General features: G+C 39.5%; 2 protein-coding genes across 5 annotated transcripts in view; one reads left to right on the forward strand and one right to left on the reverse strand.

Moving 5' to 3' along the window:
- The window catches only part of klhl12 (kelch-like family member 12), a 44000-nt gene that overhangs the window by 6325 nt on the left and 19351 nt on the right, over positions 1-18324 (reverse strand). Inside the window, exons 1-5 of one of the 3 annotated variants that reach the window (XM_034696506.1) lie at positions 4036-4344; positions 3822-3936; positions 1724-1950; positions 1288-1441; positions 109-326 (exon numbers count right to left, since the gene is read on the reverse strand). In XM_034696506.1, coding sequence (XP_034552397.1) covers positions 109-326; positions 1288-1441; positions 1724-1950; positions 3822-3879 — 657 coding nt within the window. In that variant the 5' untranslated portion in view covers positions 3880-3936; positions 4036-4344. Of the gene's footprint in view, positions 1-108; positions 327-1287; positions 1442-1723; positions 1951-3821; positions 3937-4035; positions 4345-5725; positions 5821-18324 lie in introns of those variants that run through there. The other 2 variants (XM_034696507.1, XM_034696508.1) reach the window with 2 other exon arrangements.
- ptpn1 (protein tyrosine phosphatase non-receptor type 1) lies at positions 3704-16370 on the forward strand. 2 transcript variants are annotated; one of them, XM_034696515.1, is made up of 10 exons: positions 3704-3960; positions 5965-6255; positions 7540-7630; positions 8570-8670; positions 10144-10242; positions 10362-10499; positions 10594-10803; positions 10906-11067; positions 11224-11384; positions 14226-16370. In XM_034696515.1, the coding sequence occupies exons 2-10, from the start codon at positions 6199-6201 to the stop codon at positions 14515-14517; spliced, it is 1311 nt and encodes a 436-aa protein (XP_034552406.1). In that variant the 5' UTR covers positions 3704-3960; positions 5965-6198; the 3' UTR covers positions 14518-16370. The 2 variants fall into 2 exon arrangements, with proteins under 2 accessions (XP_034552406.1, XP_034552405.1); XM_034696514.1 differs by lacking the exon at positions 3704-3960 and adding an exon at positions 5730-5834.

The raw sequence follows: 18324 nt of genomic DNA on the forward strand, positions 1-18324 counted from the left end.
AATTGGGGCGTCTCTATAACGTCCCATTTTGAAGATCAGGCAGCCTCCACGTTACATCTGATGATTGCACCAGTAAGCTCAAGACATCTTAACATCCCCTTTTCCTACCTGGATTTCATCACATTTTATGAGCTTTTCCACTTCTGTCTGGCTGAGCAGCATGAACTCTTCATGCTGAACCACCTCGGAGAAATGCTTCTGGGAGAAGAGCTCAGCAGCCTGCATCAGGTCCAAGCAGTTGTGAGTCTCAGCAAAGTCCCGAATACCCAAACAGTTGGTGGGATCGAGCTGACTCTCCAAAAAATCACAACACGCTCTTTTCACCCCTGGGGAAAAAAAAAATAAAAGACACACAGACACACAGACAAATGTATCGTTTAAATACAGATTAATCCCAGGAGACAGGATCCTCATGTCGCTCAACAGCTGCTAATTAGGAAATGGAGATGTTGTTCATTTGAAAAGTGGTGCCATGCCGTGCCTCCGGGTTTCTGCAGAGATAAATTTAAGTCCTTTCTAATACCACATGGAATTAGATTTGATACCTGGCTAATGCTCACATCATTCACAGTAGTGAATAACAATAAATCCTAATGATGTTAATTAAACTAACATGACTTAGATTTATGTAAACGCTATAAAGAGGATGGAGGGACTTTAGATTTGATGGGATTTAATTAAGAATGATTAATCCACTGAAGTTTTTAAATCACTGTTTGCTAGTTGACAATGAGATTCTTAGTTACTGTTACTAGCATTACTAACAGTCTTTGCTACTGGGCTGACTCAAACTTCAAAAAAAGACAGACTCTCAAACATCCCACTTTTAGGAACCAGGAGCCTGGTTGCAGAATCTGATGGTAATGTAATACAGATAAGCAATAGTTTCCTCTCTCATACTGTATGTTACAAAATGTATTCTCAGTAAACAAACGAGTTTTGTCTGTGACACAAAGTTAAACTAACTTGGCTTGCCTTGCCTCCCTCATGGCTTACTATGACTGTCTCACCTTTTCTCTGTCCCTATACTTGATCTGAGCCAGGCCCTGACACTTGGTTCAGGTGGTGTATACAACATGAATTGGCACCCATCCCTTTTAATGTGATTTTGAATTTCTCTTATTAAATTGAACGTAACACCACTCAACACTTTTTTAGAAGCGGTTATATGAGAATACATAGTTTTATGCTTTCTTAGATGTTGTCTACCTGTGCTCACTGTGGTAACTGTTGGCCTATGCCCACACTTTTCAAATCATGATTCAAACGAGGCACTCCTCAACTTACCTTTGAGCTGCAGCAGGCAAGCAGCAGGGAGCAGCTCTTGTACGTTCTCCACGGTGACTAACACGGTCTCTGTGTAGACAAAGTCCAGCAGGATTTCCATCGTCGATGCAGTCAGCCCCTGGATGTCAACAAAAGATTTCCCCTTCTCTGCAAGCTACAGCAACATAAAAAGAACCCATTAGGTGGAGGGACAGGAGACAGATTATTGATGGATCACAGCAACAAAAAGACACACACCTGAAGTTATCCATCATTTTGTTATCAACAAACGGTTCCTCAGAGCCCCAAAAATGAGGAAGAAGCAGATCTTAATCTGATACATTTAAGCACCCCCCCCACCCTTATCTATGCAGCTATACTGACCACACTTGCAGAGGCAAAGAATAATACAAATCCAATATTTCTTTTTACTTTCATGCCAACATTTGAGTGTTACCTCGCTGGTAAACATGGCACAAAAGTAATCACTGCAGGCAGCTAAGACGATACGATGAGCCGGGAAATCTGTGTTCTCCACCCTCAGAGTGATATCACAGAGCGTGTTGCTCTTGCGGAGTGAGTTCATTGCATTGAGGATGGATTTAGCATGTGAGTTGGTCATGATGTCCTTGGGAGCCATGCTGCCTTGAGAGTCTTTCAAGGATCTCAAACTACTCCAGGATTCTAAAATAGATAGAAGGGACAGGTTTCACTTTACTCATCCATACACACAGCTCTTCATTTATGTATAAGCACATGGTTGTATAAATATATGAACATACAGTGAGTAAGTTAGACAGAAGACTTGTTATGTTTTGGACAGAGAACTTGTGAAAATGTTAAAAGTTAGGAAGCACAAACAAAGATGGTGAGATTGTATGTGTACTGACTAGAAGTTTAGTTTGTCAGGTTTGTCAGACTTAGTTAGTATACATATATCATTTATAAGTCTACATACTGAGATGTACGGTGGCCCTAAAGGACAAAACACATTTACAAAAGATGAAACACTTTCACAAAGTTGGAGACAAATTTACATTTTGGAAAACATTTTTACATTTTATAAAACAAAATGACATCAGTAAAACACTTTTACCAAGGCCAAAACAAATTTACATTTAAGAAAACAAATTTACAAAAGATGAAACACTTTTACAAAGTTTGAGACAATTTTACAAACAACAGAACACTTTTAACTTTTCTGAAACAAATTAACATTTCATTTTTACGGAAAGGGAATGCACCAAATACCGAAAGTGATCTGGAAGTGATCGAGTGAGGGGTCATTTAGTTTGTTTTGGACATGGTTTACATATTAGTGCATCCTCGCGTCTCAGAGTGAGGTGTCAGACCTCAGATGAAAAAGCATCATATCTCCGCAAAACCCTCATCATGTGTCAGAATTCAGATGAAACTGCCTCAGACCCAAGCGGCAACCTCCGGTCTAAAAATATGAATCCAATGCAGAAGTGCTAAAAACTGCAGTTCATCAAGGATCCGCTGGAGGCTGGCTCCTGAAGTACCAGAAACCACATACACACCAATTCAAAAAAGCCGATCTTTACAGCAGAAATAAACATGTTTACAGGCTGGTACAAAAGACGAGTGGAGTCTGAATAGCTCATTTCTCGATCGGCACACACTGTACGGGGTTGAATTTTTTTGTAACGCAGCAATTTCGAAGCTATTGAGATTACAAGTCTTCCAATGAGAGGCACAGCTGACTTGACTGACAGGCGGGAACACTGTACCTGTTGGCGAGGAGGCTCAAAGCCCGCCTATTTACGTCACACTTGCGCGACAGCAGCAATATGGCTGCCGCTGACGATTGGCCTCAAAACAGCGCTTCAGAAACAGATGGGTGACGTCACGGATACTACGTCCATAATTTATACTTGGTTTAGCCTGAGGCTATGTGGTCGGAGGCCGTTTCATCTGAGTTCTGACACATGATGAAGGTTTTGCGGAGATATGACGGAGCTTTTCCGGAGACAAGATGCTTTTTCATCTGAGGTCTGACACCTCTCTCTGAGACCCAAGGGTGTCCTGATATGTGAACCATGTCCACCTTCGTTTGGTTTCTCTCCATCAAAACAAACTGAAGACTCCTACCTCGATCACTTCCGGATCACTTCTGGTATCTGGTACATTCCCTTTCCCTTTCAGAAATGGTAAAAGTGTTCCGTTGTTTGTAATATTGTCTCTAACTTTGTAAGTGTCTCATCTTTTGTACATTTGTTTCCTTGCATGTAAATTTGATTTGGCCTTGGTAAAAGTGTTTTGCTGATGTTATTTTGGTTTTCCAAAATGCCAATTTGTCTCAAACTTTGTTAAAGTGTTTCATCTTTTGTAAATCTGTTTTGTCCTTCAGGGCCACCGTACAGATGAGATGCACAACATGTAATCATATATAGAACCAAAGGGCCATTTCAACAGTAATATTTGAATCAAAACTATGTTCCAATATGCTTTAGTGTTACTTCAGTCAATTCTGAATGCAGCACATTTACTTTTGATGAGTAATTTTGCATTGAGGTATCACTAATGCAACTTACCGTTAAAAGATTGGAATACTTTTTCCACCACTGGGAGGCAATAACTATAGCTACACATTAGCAAAGCAGCAGCCAACGACAGCTGAGGGCTAACGCCAACGCCAGACAACAACAACTAGGAAAACACAGCAGTATAAAGGTGAGCTGGAGGCCAGAGGAAGACAACACATGAAGCGACACACACAGAAGAACTTGTCAAGAATTTACATAATACCTGTCTCTGCGGTAAGGCTGATTCAAAGCTAAGTTGCGTTGCTAGCTAACGTTAGGAGCCACAAAGTCCCTTGTCCCAGTTCTTGTTGTCAGTCACACTGCCTGAAGAAAAGCCCCTGAGCCAGCTAATCCATCATGAACTCCAAGTATTTACAATCTGCACGACCTCCCGGGAGGCTAATGTGTCCTAAATGTAACAAATGATTTCATATCATCCTCTCCGACATGAGTTTTACGACCTAATATGTATTCGTTGACTAAACAGCAGCAGACTTCACAGATTGGACGTAAACAGTCCAGTGCGTGAGCGTACGTAACTATTTTTTCTGCTTTAAAAAAACTTTATTATCACCAATATTCAATAACAAATTGACATCATGGCTGAAGTGAACAAAAAAGGGAAATGTGATATAATGTGGGTGACCTTTAGCTTTGAAAGGAATTCAACTGGAACATATTTTTAAATGCCACAACCCTATAAGAATACAGTTTAATTTAATTTCAATAAACTCAATGAGATAATTTTAGCAAAAAATAAAATAGAATTCTTGCTAAAAGCATCAAACATAGTTTGATAGTCTACAAAATGTGTAATAGGTTTTGCAGGTAGCCACTCGCTCATTTCACCTATAATACTACTACTACTACTACTACTACTACTACTACTACTACTACTAATAATAATAATAATAATAGTAATAATAATAATAACTTTTATTTATATATCACATTTAAAAAAAAATGTTTATGAAGTGCTTTGACAAATATAGCATGGTTCAAATAACATAGCAAACATTTTGAACGACAGGGAGGAGGAACTTTAACAATGCAAAACAAAATGCAATACAAGAGTTTAAAAGGAATACATGTCAATTAAACAGAACGAAGTGGTGGAACAATAGACCAGTAAATCATTGTTGAGAGGTTTTTCAAGGATAAATAAATAAAATAAAATTAAATTAAAAAAAAGGATAAATAAATAAAAGCATTAAAACCACAATAAAAGAGATTTTCAGTATAAGAGGACGTTAAAAATTTAATGAGGAACTGATGACTTTATCTACGGAAGAGGACTAGGGCCAATGTTAAAAAACAACAATTAGAAGTGCAATTATTTGTTTTATTATTCTGAGATTTACGGAAAAGGATTAGGGCCATTCAAAGAAAAAATTAAGGTTAATTTTTTTTTATTATTATTATTCTGGGAAAAAAGTGAGAAGTCTGAGTTTAATCTCAGAATACTTACCCTTTTCTCAGAATTCTGACTTTAATCTCAGAATTCTGACTTTAATCTCAGAATTCTGACTTTTTAGAATTCTGACTTTTTAGAATTCTGACTTAATCTCAGAATTCTGACTTTTTAGAATTCTGACTTTAATCTTAGAATTCTTACTTTCTTCACAGAATTCTGACTTTAATCAAAACAATCAAGACTTTTTTCTCAGAATTTAATCTCATAATCCTAACTTTTGTATCAGAATAATGAGAAATCAGAATTCTAACTTTTTTAATCAGATTTCTGACTTTCTCATAACAATAATAAAAATTAAAAAAATGTTGACCTTAATTATTTATTTATTTTCTTCAGTGGCCCTTGTCCTCTGCCATAGAGATTAAAGTCAGAATTCTGACATTATTTAGTTATTATAGACGTCAAAAGACAGATTTGAGTTTACGTCAGGTTTACGTACGTACGTGGTGCGTGCACGCTTCCAGTCCCGGGCATGCGCGTAGCGTTCCAGAATCAAGATGCCTTCCGCGCGCTCTCGCTGGTCCGTCTCCACAGCTGCTGTAGGAAAGGTAAAGTGACTCTCTCTTTCTATCACAGACAGATCCTGACTCAACAAGAACATCCAGGAGTCTTTTTTAAATCCAGTGTTTAAGAGCAGAATATTATTCACCAGTAGAAACATTGTCTGCTGTGTTTCAGCCTCAGGAGCACGACAGCCTCACCGTGTAGGAGGAGCCAGCGGCGTGTTTCCGCTAACAGCAGGCCGAGCCGGGAGAGAGGACCGCGGGCTGAGATCTATGCTGCCCTGCTCAGAATAACAGAACAGCACAGGAGGAACTGTGGTCGGGACACTATCAGAGGACTGAGTGTTGGCTGGGTGGCTTTGGTTTCCCACATCGAGAGGAGAAAACAGAAGATAAAGGACTGTCGGCGATGGAAGCCGAGTTTCGAGAAATCGATGAAAACGGGAGTTGGAGCGCCGTTTATCAGGTAAAATCAAGGTGGAAATGGGACTAAAGCTGTCTGTTATAGGTATATAAGATAACTATGACAGTGTGTGGGTGTACTGCAGCCCCGTTCCACCCTGTATAGTTATTACCCTTGTGTAGTCCCTGTTCCGCTTGCTCTCTGACCAAATCCGGCGATTGATGCGTTTCTCTGGGTCTTACTCAACTAAACATCAATCACTGAACTGGGACATTACTATAACAGTAAATACAAAAAGATCACTGCAGAACCTTGATGTAAACTTAAGACTTACCTTTTTAATCTAGCTTTTCATTTGGAGTAATTTATTTTTAGCCCTGGACTGCATTATTATTATTTTTATTATTATTACTATCTGAATCATTGCTTCAACATTTATTAATCTTATTTATTTATCTAGTTATTTCATGTGTAAATCTGATCTTATTAACGCTATCTAATTTTAAACTTTTCTTTCCACTATTACTTATTTTATTAATTTTACCATATTGATTTTATTTTATTATAATCATGCTTTTATACCAGTAAATACTAAGAGAAAGATCACTGCAGAACCTTGATGTAAACTTAAGACTTACCTTTTTAATCTAGCTTTTAATTTGGAGCAATTTAGTTTTAGCCCTGGACTGCATTATTATTTTTATTATTTGTGTTATCATTATTATTTGAATCATTGCTTTAAAATATATTTATCTTATTTAATTATCTATTTATTTCTTGTTTTCTTCTAATCTTGTTAATGCTACCTCATTTTTAAACTTTTCTTTCCAATATTACTTATTTTATTAATTTTACAGTATTGATTTTATTTTATTTTAAAGTATTATTTATAATCATGCCTTTTTATACTTTTACTATTGCTGTTTTCTGTCTCTCTGTTATTCTGTGAAGCGCTTTGGGCTGCATGTTTTAATGTATGAAAGGTGCTATGTAAATAAAGTTGAGTTCAGTTGAGCTGACATATATGAGTTTAGATTGATTTCCCACAGTATCCTGCACACTCAGCCCAGAATGAATCAGCTGTTATTATAACCTTGTGACAATTCATTCAGCTTTCCTATCATTGCTTCTTGCACACACACCCACATGAGTTGGACTTTTTTTTTTTTAGCATTTTGTCATAACATACCCACAGAAAGAGAACGATGAGTTGTTCCACATTCGTGCATTATTAGGAACTCATATATAGAGAGCCACTGAGAACAAACCTATAACATCTATGTTGCATTGGACTGTAAATGTCATGTAAATGTATCACATTTGATGTATTTGCTTATTATTTCACAGGATATTCGCCAGCAGTCATGCGATCTACCTTGCAAGGTTGCCAAATCACCAGAAAACAAGAATAGAAATCGCTACAGAGATGTCAGCCCATGTAAGTTTCTTTTTTGTTTGCCCGAGTGCGTGGGAACATGTATAATATTTAATAGAGATAATACCTTATTCCTGAAAGCCCCATTGTGTTCAAATATCAGCCAGCTTTGTAGTTACATGAGCATCTAGCTAAACTAAGTCTTCCATAGGTGATTATGTCAAAGAAATGTTCATGATGTTGACTTCTGAAGCAATCATTCAGATGTTTATTTGAATCCATATTATGATGGACACTTAAGGCAGAGCATTTCATACTGATGTTCATAATACATGCAGGTGAAGCTTGCAGCATTATCATCATATTCTACAGCAGCCCTTTAGTACCAACAGTCTCTCATTGAGGGCTTCTTAAGTATCTTTTATATTCCTGTTATAAGTGACATTAATAATAATAATTTATCCTAACGCTCTTAATCTGATGATACAAGAAGACAATAAAACACTGCAGGTGTTTGAGTTGCTCTGTGAAATCAGATCATAGTCACTAGACTTTTCTTTGTGATGTTAGAAATGTTGCACGAGTTAATCTCCCCTCTGCACATTTTGTGCTTGAAAGATCTGTGTCCGTAAAGTAGCGATCCAACACAGCTGGTTGTGTGGTTTCCTCTCTTACACACTGTTGAAACTATGCAAATTTTGCAGACCAGAGAGCTCAAACAGTGACTGTAAATGCTATCATGCATGGCTCTGTCACTTTTAACAAGAAGTGAAAATCAGTAACCCGGAACTTACTCATGCTGTCAACTTATCATCTGAAATAAACTTCCAAGAAAAAGAGTCCTTCTCAGAAACAAAAAAAGTTCACACCTGTGCTCTCTTCACAAACACACTCTTCATTTGTTCATAGCTGCTGTATTCCTCTAATGACATTATTAGTAGCCAAGTGTTATGACGTTTTAACAACACATACATGCTTTTTTTTTTTTACTCTTCCCCTCAGTTGACCACAGCAGAATATGTCTGCAGCTGGGTACAAACAACTACATCAATGCCAGCCTGATCACAGCAGAGGAGGCGCAGAGGAACTATATTCTCACTCAGGTAAGGTTGGAGAAGCATGAGGCGGTCAAACAAATACTCTAACCTGTTATTTCTGTGAGGTTGAGTCATATTTGTTCTGTGGGAAAGAGGTGAAGGTGCCTCTTTAGTTATAAAATATACAGTTGTGCTCATAAGTTTACATACCCTGGCAGAATTTATGGTTTCTTGGGTAGTTTCTGTTGTCTTTATGATATAAAAAGAGTAAACACAGTTGTTAGATAAAAAAATTGCTTCACCCAACCACTAACCATGAGTGAAAAAAAAGTTTTTTCTCTTATCATTCTTATTCTCTGAAAAATGGAACCAGCCAAAAGAACCACAAATTCTGCCAGGGTATGTAAACTTATGAGCACAACTGTACATGGTAAGATTTGACAGAAGAGTCAGATGTAGATGAATGAAGTAAAAGCTAATAGAATATAATTCAACAGAGTTTCCTCAGAAAAAAGATTCGGATATTGAATCAAGTCCTTTAAAACAGTTGACACAGAAATGAAATATCATGACATTTATTGATTTAGGGTTTATAGCAGGACTGTTGAATTAGACTGCATTTATTTTAACTAGGTGTGCCTTATAGACTGCTAACTGTGTGTAAACAATAAATGAATGGCCTATAAAATATGATGATTTACTATTAGTCAACGATAATAACTCCTTCTGTGGGTTGTGGTGAATAAACAGATAATAATGAATGAAGTCAACATTTCCATCAAGTAAATGAATGAGCTACTTGATAATGTGTCCAACAACGGGGACATTTAAAGTGTTACAGCAGCAAAGTAGACATGCAAAACAGTATAAAGTAAACAAGAGCATATCAAATAGTAAAATCAAAAACATTATTAGCAATTAAAAAAGTAAATTAGCATATCTTAAGAGAAGTATGCACAAGAACTACATAAGTAAATTAACTTATATTTTCAAAACCAGTCATACAGTGAGAAATGTGCACAAACTAGTACCATAGGTTAAAAACAACAAACAGAACTAAGAGGACGGGTAGAAAAACATATTGCATATGTTAAGAGTGAGATGAAGTAATAAGTTAACTATTAAATGTAAAGATTTTTTAACATCCAAAACATGCATACATTTGTTTCTGTAAGTTTTGTCCTCGTTGCAACTTCTGCAAAAACCTGAGAGGCAAAACATGAGACCAAAAAAAAGAGAGACCACAGATCGCTCACTGCTTCACATGAAGCTTGTAACTGACCCAGAGGAGCACATCAATATTTTCATTGGCTGTTCTTATCTCATATCTCTGTTTTTTCGGGCTGCACAGCACAGAGAGGGACGTGTGTAAATAAAAGAAAACTAATATTTTGAAAATGAAGAAGACATTCAATACACATGGCTCTTCCAAAGCATCTCTTTACGACTAACAGATCAAATGTCTTATGGAAATATGTCAAGGAATGCAGTTTTTATTGAGTGAGACTAAAAATAGACCCACTGTTTATTCTTTTTCAGGGTCCCCTTCCAAATACATGTGGTCACTTCTGGGAGATGGTGTGGGAGCAGAGGACTCGTGGTGTGGTGATGCTGAACAGAGTCATTGAGAAAGGATCTGTAAGCAGTGCTCTGCTCTCTGTACAGTGTACCTCTTCAGTGTTGTTACTATGTTGGAAGCTGTTGTTGCTTCTTTAGTAACACTGCTTTCTTTTTCTGTTCTCTTCATCTGACTGAAGATTAAATGTGCGCAGTATTGGCCACACAGAGAAGAGAGAGATGCTATCTTTGAAGATACCAATTTCAAGCTCACTCTTGTCTCAGAAGACATCAAATCTTACTACACAGTCCGGCAGCTGGAGCTAGAGAACCTTTGTGTAAGTCTTCTTCTCAAGAGCTTCTTTTTTTTAATCTCTGTTTGTAAAAGTAGAATTTGTTTAAGATGATATTTCCTCTGATCTTCCTTCACAGACTCAAGAGACTCGTGAGATTTTACATTTTCACTACACCACCTGGCCTGACTTTGGGGTACCAGAGTCTCCTGCCTCCTTTCTTAACTTCCTGTTCAAGGTGCGAGAGTCAGGGTGTCTAAACTCAGATCAGGGACCAGTGGTGGTCCACTGCAGCGCTGGCATCGGACGTTCTGGGACTTTCTGTCTTGTGGATACCTGCCTCTTACTGGTTTGTAGACATCATTGTCCCAGAGAGTTCATCATGAGGGGGAGTGAAGTACCAGACTGTGGTGCTGAGACAGCTAAAACGTGTCTTTCATATTTCTTGTAGATGTCCATGCGTAAGGATCAGTCTTCGGTGCGTATCCGTGATGTCCTGCTGGAGATGCGACGCCATCGAATGGGTTTGATTCAGACTGCAGATCAGCTTCGCTTCTCCTACCTCGCTGTCATTGAAGGTGCCAAGTACATCAAAGGAGATACATCGCTTCAGGTCAGTCCTTCCTCTGCTCACCTGGTGTTCCCTCTTGTTATATTAAGAACAAAAATATATTAGCTCTGGGTACAAATTTGCGTATCTACCAGGTTGTTTTATTTGATATAACGTGTTTGCAAACACTCAAAAGGATTTTGTTTATTTTTTTTTAAGGAGTCATGGAAAGAGCTCTCGAACGAGGAAGACGATCCTCCAGAGTTCACCCCTCCTCCTCCTCTTCCTCCTCCCAGAGACCCTCTCAACGGGAAGGTTGAGCCATCCTTTTTCCCCCCAAATGATGAGATCATCCAGCAGATGGACATCCGCAGTCTGGGGTAATCATGTAATCATATTGCTTTTGAGAACTTGCTTCAGTGTAAACTCGTTAGTTCAAAGTATGTTTTCCTGAGAACAGAACGACATTCTGCTGAGTCGGCATACCGCATGTTACATCGCCTGGACATGGAAACCAATTTAAAGCACAGGCAGCAGATCTGACATTCAACTGACATCAGCTAAATATCAAGTGACAACACTGCAATGCCTTTTCTGTTAATATTCAGGCGTTAAAACAATTGGTTCATTAATCTGTTATCTACCATGGTGATGATTTCTGTTTTATGCTGCTCAGATATGTGGACGTTGTGTGTAGGTCTTAAGGCTGATTTATACTTCTGCGTTGAATCAACGGCGTACCCTACGCCGGGGGTCCGCGTAGCTCCCGTACCTATGCCGAGGCCTACGCACGTAGCTGACGTGCACCTCCTCCAAAATGTAACTCCCCGTAGAGCCGACGCGGACCGCAAGCTCTGTGATTGGTCCGCTTGGCGGCTTTGTGTTTCCCGCATTTACAACACTTCCGGGATCCCGGACATCGGCCGCACATCGGCCGTGAATTTCATCTCCTCCTCTCTATTCTTCATGTAATCATGTCTGTATGATAAACAGCAACATGTATCATCTGTAGATTAACATAACATGCTCTGAAACTCTGTGGAAAAGTAAACAGAGATCGTAGCGGGACCGGAAGCAGACGGCCGGCTATCAGAGAGACCACACTGCCCTCAGGCGTTTCGGCGGAGAATTGCTGCGCGACACGGACACATCGACGCACAAGTATGTGGTGCTCATGTCTGCGTCAGCCCCTGCTGCGTAGGGGAGACGCAGAAGTATAAATCAGCCTTAAGGGTGGAAATCACTTCGTTATCAAGGTACTGAGTCTGTCTGTTTGAGGTGTTGTGCAATCAACTGCCCATCCAGTTTTAAACTTTCTGTTTAGGATAAATATATTGCACCATTTCAACTTTGACATACTGGTGAGAAGAGATTTCAGTAACTATTAAAACAGTTATTAGGAAACATCTGGAGTGATGTCTGATTCACACTGGAAGTCACTGTAGCTTCAGGAGCTGGACCTCCATATCTATTATCGTCTCAGTAAGTCTTGACCAAGCGGCAACCTCCGGTCCTAAAATATGAAGCCCATGCGGAAGTGCTAAAAACTGCATTTCTTTGAGCGTCCGCTTGAGGCTGGCTGCAGAAACATCGGAATCCACAAACACACCAATTCAAAAAAGACGATCTTTGCAGAAATAATAAACATGTTTACAGCCTGGTTCAAAAAACGTTTTAAGTCTGAGTTGCTAATTTCTCTATCGGCACACACTGTACGGGGGGGGTGAATTTTTTAATAACGCAGAAGATTACGAGTTTTGCCCATTTAAGGACATGGCTGACATGACTGACAGGTGGTCACCCTGTAGCTGTTAGCAAAAGGTTAAAGGTCCGCCTCCTTACCTCACACTAGCTCAGATGAAGTAAGTTTGAGTTCCGCTTTTCCAATATGGCCCCCCCCGCCGATCAGCTTTAAAACAGCGTTTCAGAAACAGATGGGTGACGTCACGGATACTACGTCCATTTTCTATACAGTCCATGGTCTTGAAAGAACTGTTGTTTATTTGTGAAATCTTATGAAGGGAGTTACGTGTTTCAGTGTTGACAGCAGGGGTGTGTTTGTTTAGTCGACTTAACGTTAAACGTTGTCACCGTTTCTAGTCAGCACCAGAATTACTAGCTCGTTAAATAATTAATATTGTTATTGTATGTTAGCTGTATGTTAGTGGCCACTGCCATAATGCTACAAACAATCCTTTAGTACCCGTATGTAAACAAACACAGATAACACAAGGTATCTCGTAGCGTAGTGCATTTTGCAGTATCTTGATCTGGTGTATGGAGATAACGTTGTAAGTAGGCTTTGTCAAGACTAACATGCTTGTAACCATTCGACCAAAAGCATGAAAAACTAGCACATGCATTGTCTGTGAAGGTTCTCAGTCATCCCGGTCATGGTAATCCAAAGCTTGATCCGTAAGGCAACTGGACTGGTAGAAATTCTTGAAGACGTTTCACCTATCCTCCGAAAGGCTTCTTCAGTTCTGACCAGACTGGGGAAGAGCTAGAAAATCCTGTGGGACTACCTGGACACACTCACGACTGTTAGAAGCTTATGTTTTCTAGCTCTTCCCCAGTCTGGTCAGAACTGAAGAAGCCTGTCGGAGGATAGGTGAAACGTCTTCAAGAATTTCTACCAGTCCAGTTGCCTTACGGATCAAGCTTTGGAATAGCACATGCATTGTTTTTCGTGACTGTGTTCTTACCTTTGGACTAGTCTGTTAGTCATAATTAAAATTTCTGTTTACCACTAGAAAACTCATTTCTTTGGAACATCCGTAGTTTATAGTCTTCATGCAGCTAAGAGGGAGAGCAAAACGTCAAATAAGGCTAACAGTGTGTTTCGCAATCTTAAGGTTTGTGGTGTTATTTCAGTGAAATGCAAATTGAAGAACTCATTGTTCATAATATTGAGCATCACGTGTCAGATGTGTCAGTCATACCCCACAAAACTTACTGAACCACATATCAGTAACCTACATTGGTGTAGTCTGTTAGCTTCTGTTAGCTCTCTGCGTTCTTGCGCTTGGCAGCTGAATGATGTAAATATTTATTAACGACTATTCTTTGGCCAGGAGCCGGCCTGTTTGAATTCTGTTCAAAGGTAAAAACACATTATGAGCAGGCTTCATTTTCTGAAAGTGATCTGTGTATTTTTCAGTCCATCCTCCTAAACTGTGATTCCTCATGGTGACATTAAGGCCTCGCTCTGTCTCTATCAGGTCGTCACAAGAGAAAGACCTGCGAAAGAGGAACATTACTACGCCCCACCCTCCTCCTGACGATGCAAGCCAGCTCGACGGTCAAGTGGGAACCCAAGATCAAACCTCAAAAGCTACGACCAAACCCCAGCAGCAGCTCAAGTCTGAGGATCAGGAGGAGCCCGAGGCAGCAGAGCAGCCAAGGGAAAGACCTCCTGTGCCGGATACCTGGTCCCCTCTACTAACCAACGTGTGCCTGTGCACGGCGCTGGCTCTCAGCGCTTACGTCTGTTATCGAGCCTATTTCCACTGATGTCTGTCCCTCTGACTCGTTCTCCTTTCTCACTGTCTCTCCACTGATGTCGCAAAGTGGACTAGGTTGATCAATCGGCCTGCTTTGACTTGTGCGAGTGGGAGAATCATTTGGACTTTTCAGCTTCACTTGTTTGTTTTACAAAAAGCAGTGCAAGGGGTCGTCTGGTCGGAGTTAGATATCTGCCGATTACCCACTTTAACTGTTTTTCAAGAAGTCATCTTGGACGCTCAGGGCCTTGTTTTTTTTCAGGTGTCACATCCCAAATACGTGTGCTGACCTAAAAACAGACTCAACAGAGAGTATGAATCAACAGAGAGTATGAATCAACAGAGAGTATGTATCAACAGAGAGGATGTATGGCAGTCTGTAGGGGGAGAGGTTTGTTTTACCCATTGAACCATGAGAAAGAGTCCGTCAGCTCTTTTAAAATGCTTTTTATCCCCTCTCTTATTTACTAAATGTGTTCTTCCATTTCAGCCTTTACTAAGGCGTCCGTTGGGATTTCACTTTCCTCTGCCAACACAACCAGAAAATGAAGAAGCCAGATTTTTCAACCAGCCAGTTTGAAAATATGCCAGTAAGGGAGACACTTTTGAAAAATGGTTTGTTTCTCTCCAAAAAATGAATCAATATGAAAACCCTGAAGCAGGATGAGTTATGTGGGTAGTGAGCCTGAGCCCACAGGACGAGAGACACATGGAGTTAATTATTCTGTCCTCACTTGTGGTCTATGTAGGGCTGCAGGAGGCATGCTAGTTGAGTACATACAATACAATACAGTATGTGTGTGATTTGTGTGTTTGTGTATGTGTGAGTGGTATGCAGTGGAGCTCTCTGATGAAGGTTAAGTTAAATTTACTCTATGGGAATATAAATATAACCTTTTACAGTTCATCAAATGTGAGATGAAGACCAGGATAACTGATCCCTGTGTGTTTGAGCTCCCGCCTGAAACCGTGGAGCAGAAAAGTCTTTCTAAAAACAAATAGGTGCAGAGACAGACAGGGTGGCGTGTCTCCTTCACAGATCACCTCCCATTCTCAAAATCAACTCTGGAGTGATCTGCAGACTTTTTAAAACACAACACCTGGCTTTGTTTCTCTTTTTTTGACACAATGGATAAACGTATGTGAAGGTTTTTGATGCCAAAAAGTGTAAAACATGACCTGAATGCATTGTAATGTAATGTATTGTAAAATGTGTTCGGTCATGAGAGTTACACACACACAGGAAAGCCAGCTTAATGGAACACAAAGTAGCACCCTCTCTCTAGTAACACCCAACTCTTTTCGCCAGCAATACAAACACTTGTTAATGTGTCACCCTTTACTCTACCAAACTCAGTTTGAACAGGAATTTCAGACAAACCAAAAATCAAACACCAGCACAGGGATGAAAATAAAACCTGAAGTAATGATGCGTTGTTTCATGGCGTGGCCCTGAGCTGGAGATATTGTTTTCTATGATTTTTTTTTAAAGCATGCTGCATTTGTGATCAACAGGTTTGTCCTAAAAGAGATTAGCTGAGCTGCTAGCATTCAGTTTACCTTTGTGACTCGACGGTGAGTCTGACAGCTGTACCTTTCTTTAGAATGTATAAATGTCCTCTGCAGGGACAAACTCTTATTAGATATAAATATATATATTTTTTTCAAATCAGGTTTCAGTGTGCTGAGTTTTTCTTTTGTTTTCTTTAATTCAGCTTTAACAAGGGATTAAATCTCAGCACCTGTGCAGCCATTGCACCAGGTTCTCCTGTTTTTCTATACTTATGCTGAGCTCAAAAACATGTATTTTTTTAATTTACTTTTGTTGTTTTCCTTTTTAAATAATAAAAAAAATCAACTGTTGGATTGTTTTGTTATTTTTATAAAAGAACATATTGGTGAAAGACTCTTAGATTACAAAGTCATATAAAAACGCCTTAATACTATCTTCACAGATGTCAGGAGGGCTTCCAGTCAGTGTTCTCACTTCACTCCTTTAAAATGTTTCACATGAGTTCATCCTCATCAGCGCTCTGCTTTAGAGGGGCTGAGTTAACTGTTAAAGACGCCACAAGGTGGCTCTGCTGGACCGTCAAACTCTGCTCTCTGGCTGCTTCTCTCTGAGAATGTGAAGCCATGGCTTTTCTCGCAGCCCACTCTTTCCTGTTTTCTGTATTGAACCTGGTTTTGCACAACAATTACATTGGTATGAGCAGTGAAGTGGACTCTGGAGGGTTACTGGGACAATGTTTCTGCAAGTCATAAATATAGCTCTCATTATAGTCAAATCTGAATATATCAAGCCAATGGGGGTCATTTTCATACAAATGTTATCACATTCCAAATCAAGACCAGTTCTTCATGATGAATACACAAACATGTAAATAAACAGACATTTAAAGTGTTCATCTAAGCAGCTGTAGGTTTGTTTTAGTGTGAGACAAGGGAAGAATACGAGAAGGAAGAGAACGTGTCTTGAGACACATGAGCTGCTTTTGTAAATTCCACCACACTGGTGTTGTACACATGATTTGGCAACAGCTTTTGGCTGGGACTTCCTGTTTGGGAAATAGGGGCCGGCACTCGTACTCGGTGTACAGGAATGTAACTTAAACAGAGTGAGTAATAGCACTCCCTGCAAACGCTCTAGTGACGTCTAACAGGCATGATTGTACAAGCTGCTCTCAACTGCTGTAGGAAAACTACAAACAAGGTGTGACCGGAAGTTGTCTTAAAGCCACAGTTGATCCTTTTGTTACTGAAGCCCGTCTGATGGTGACTCACACTGTTTAAGATGAAGAATCATTGTCATTTTTTAATTGAATTTTTAATCACTTAATCTAAGAATGACATCTATCAGGCTACATGTTGACAGTATTTGGTTATATGGAGAGATTTAAATTCTTTGATGAGAATATGAGAGTTTAGTAAAAAGCCCCATCAGCAAACTTCAAAAGTGCAAAGTGTGTCATCCAACAGGACCTCCTTACTCAGCCAAATAATTCACAATGCTGACAATCCACCCAAAAGTCTATCAGCCCTGCCCCGCTGACTCTTTCAGCATGTGGCCTGAGTTTACTTATTAACCTGGAACTTCCCAATAGCTGGCCAGCTGTGCGAGTGGGTGGAGCGATCTATGACAGTAAGTCTCCTTTTTTCGCAAGGAGCTGAGCGTGGATCAGGAAATTCCTAAATACTGGAGGAGTCAGATGTTTCCAAGTGTGACTCTGCAGAATTTGACTCACCTCGTACAAACCGCACAATACTGTACAAAGATGGACTGATACCAGGAAGTGGGAGTACACTGTCAGGTGTGCCATGTTTCTTCTTGCCCTTATCATTTCAAAACTTCACAAAAAAGCTGGGGGAGTTAATGAGGCTGAAAAAAAATCCCACAGTATCCACTCGAGTCCTGCTCTTACATGCACATATGAGTACACTTGTTTTACTCTATATAACTTGTTCCCTCCCTAAATGTTCAATTATGTAATGTGGTTAAAGCACATATTTGATATGCTCCATAACTACTTTACGTAAATGTCAACTTGTGTTTTGATACTTAATTGCTTTCTATCAAACTTACTATCAAATTCAATGCATTCTCAAAATCAGAGTACTGCCATAGGAGCCATAGGAATACTGGAATAGTCGTCCCAGCTCTGCTCATACGTAGCAAAATCCACTAACCAGCAGCTTTAGACCCCAACTCAAACAAAATGATGTAATAAGGGTCGGCTCATCTTTAGTTTGGTAGTGCAATTTATTCGCTTGTGAATAACATTTACTATTTCCTTGCGCCTCGCATTGTGATCTCCAT

This window comes from Notolabrus celidotus, chromosome 11 (assembly GCF_009762535.1).
Source record: "Notolabrus celidotus isolate fNotCel1 chromosome 11, fNotCel1.pri, whole genome shotgun sequence".
NCBI lineage: Eukaryota > Metazoa > Chordata > Actinopteri > Labriformes > Labridae > Notolabrus > Notolabrus celidotus.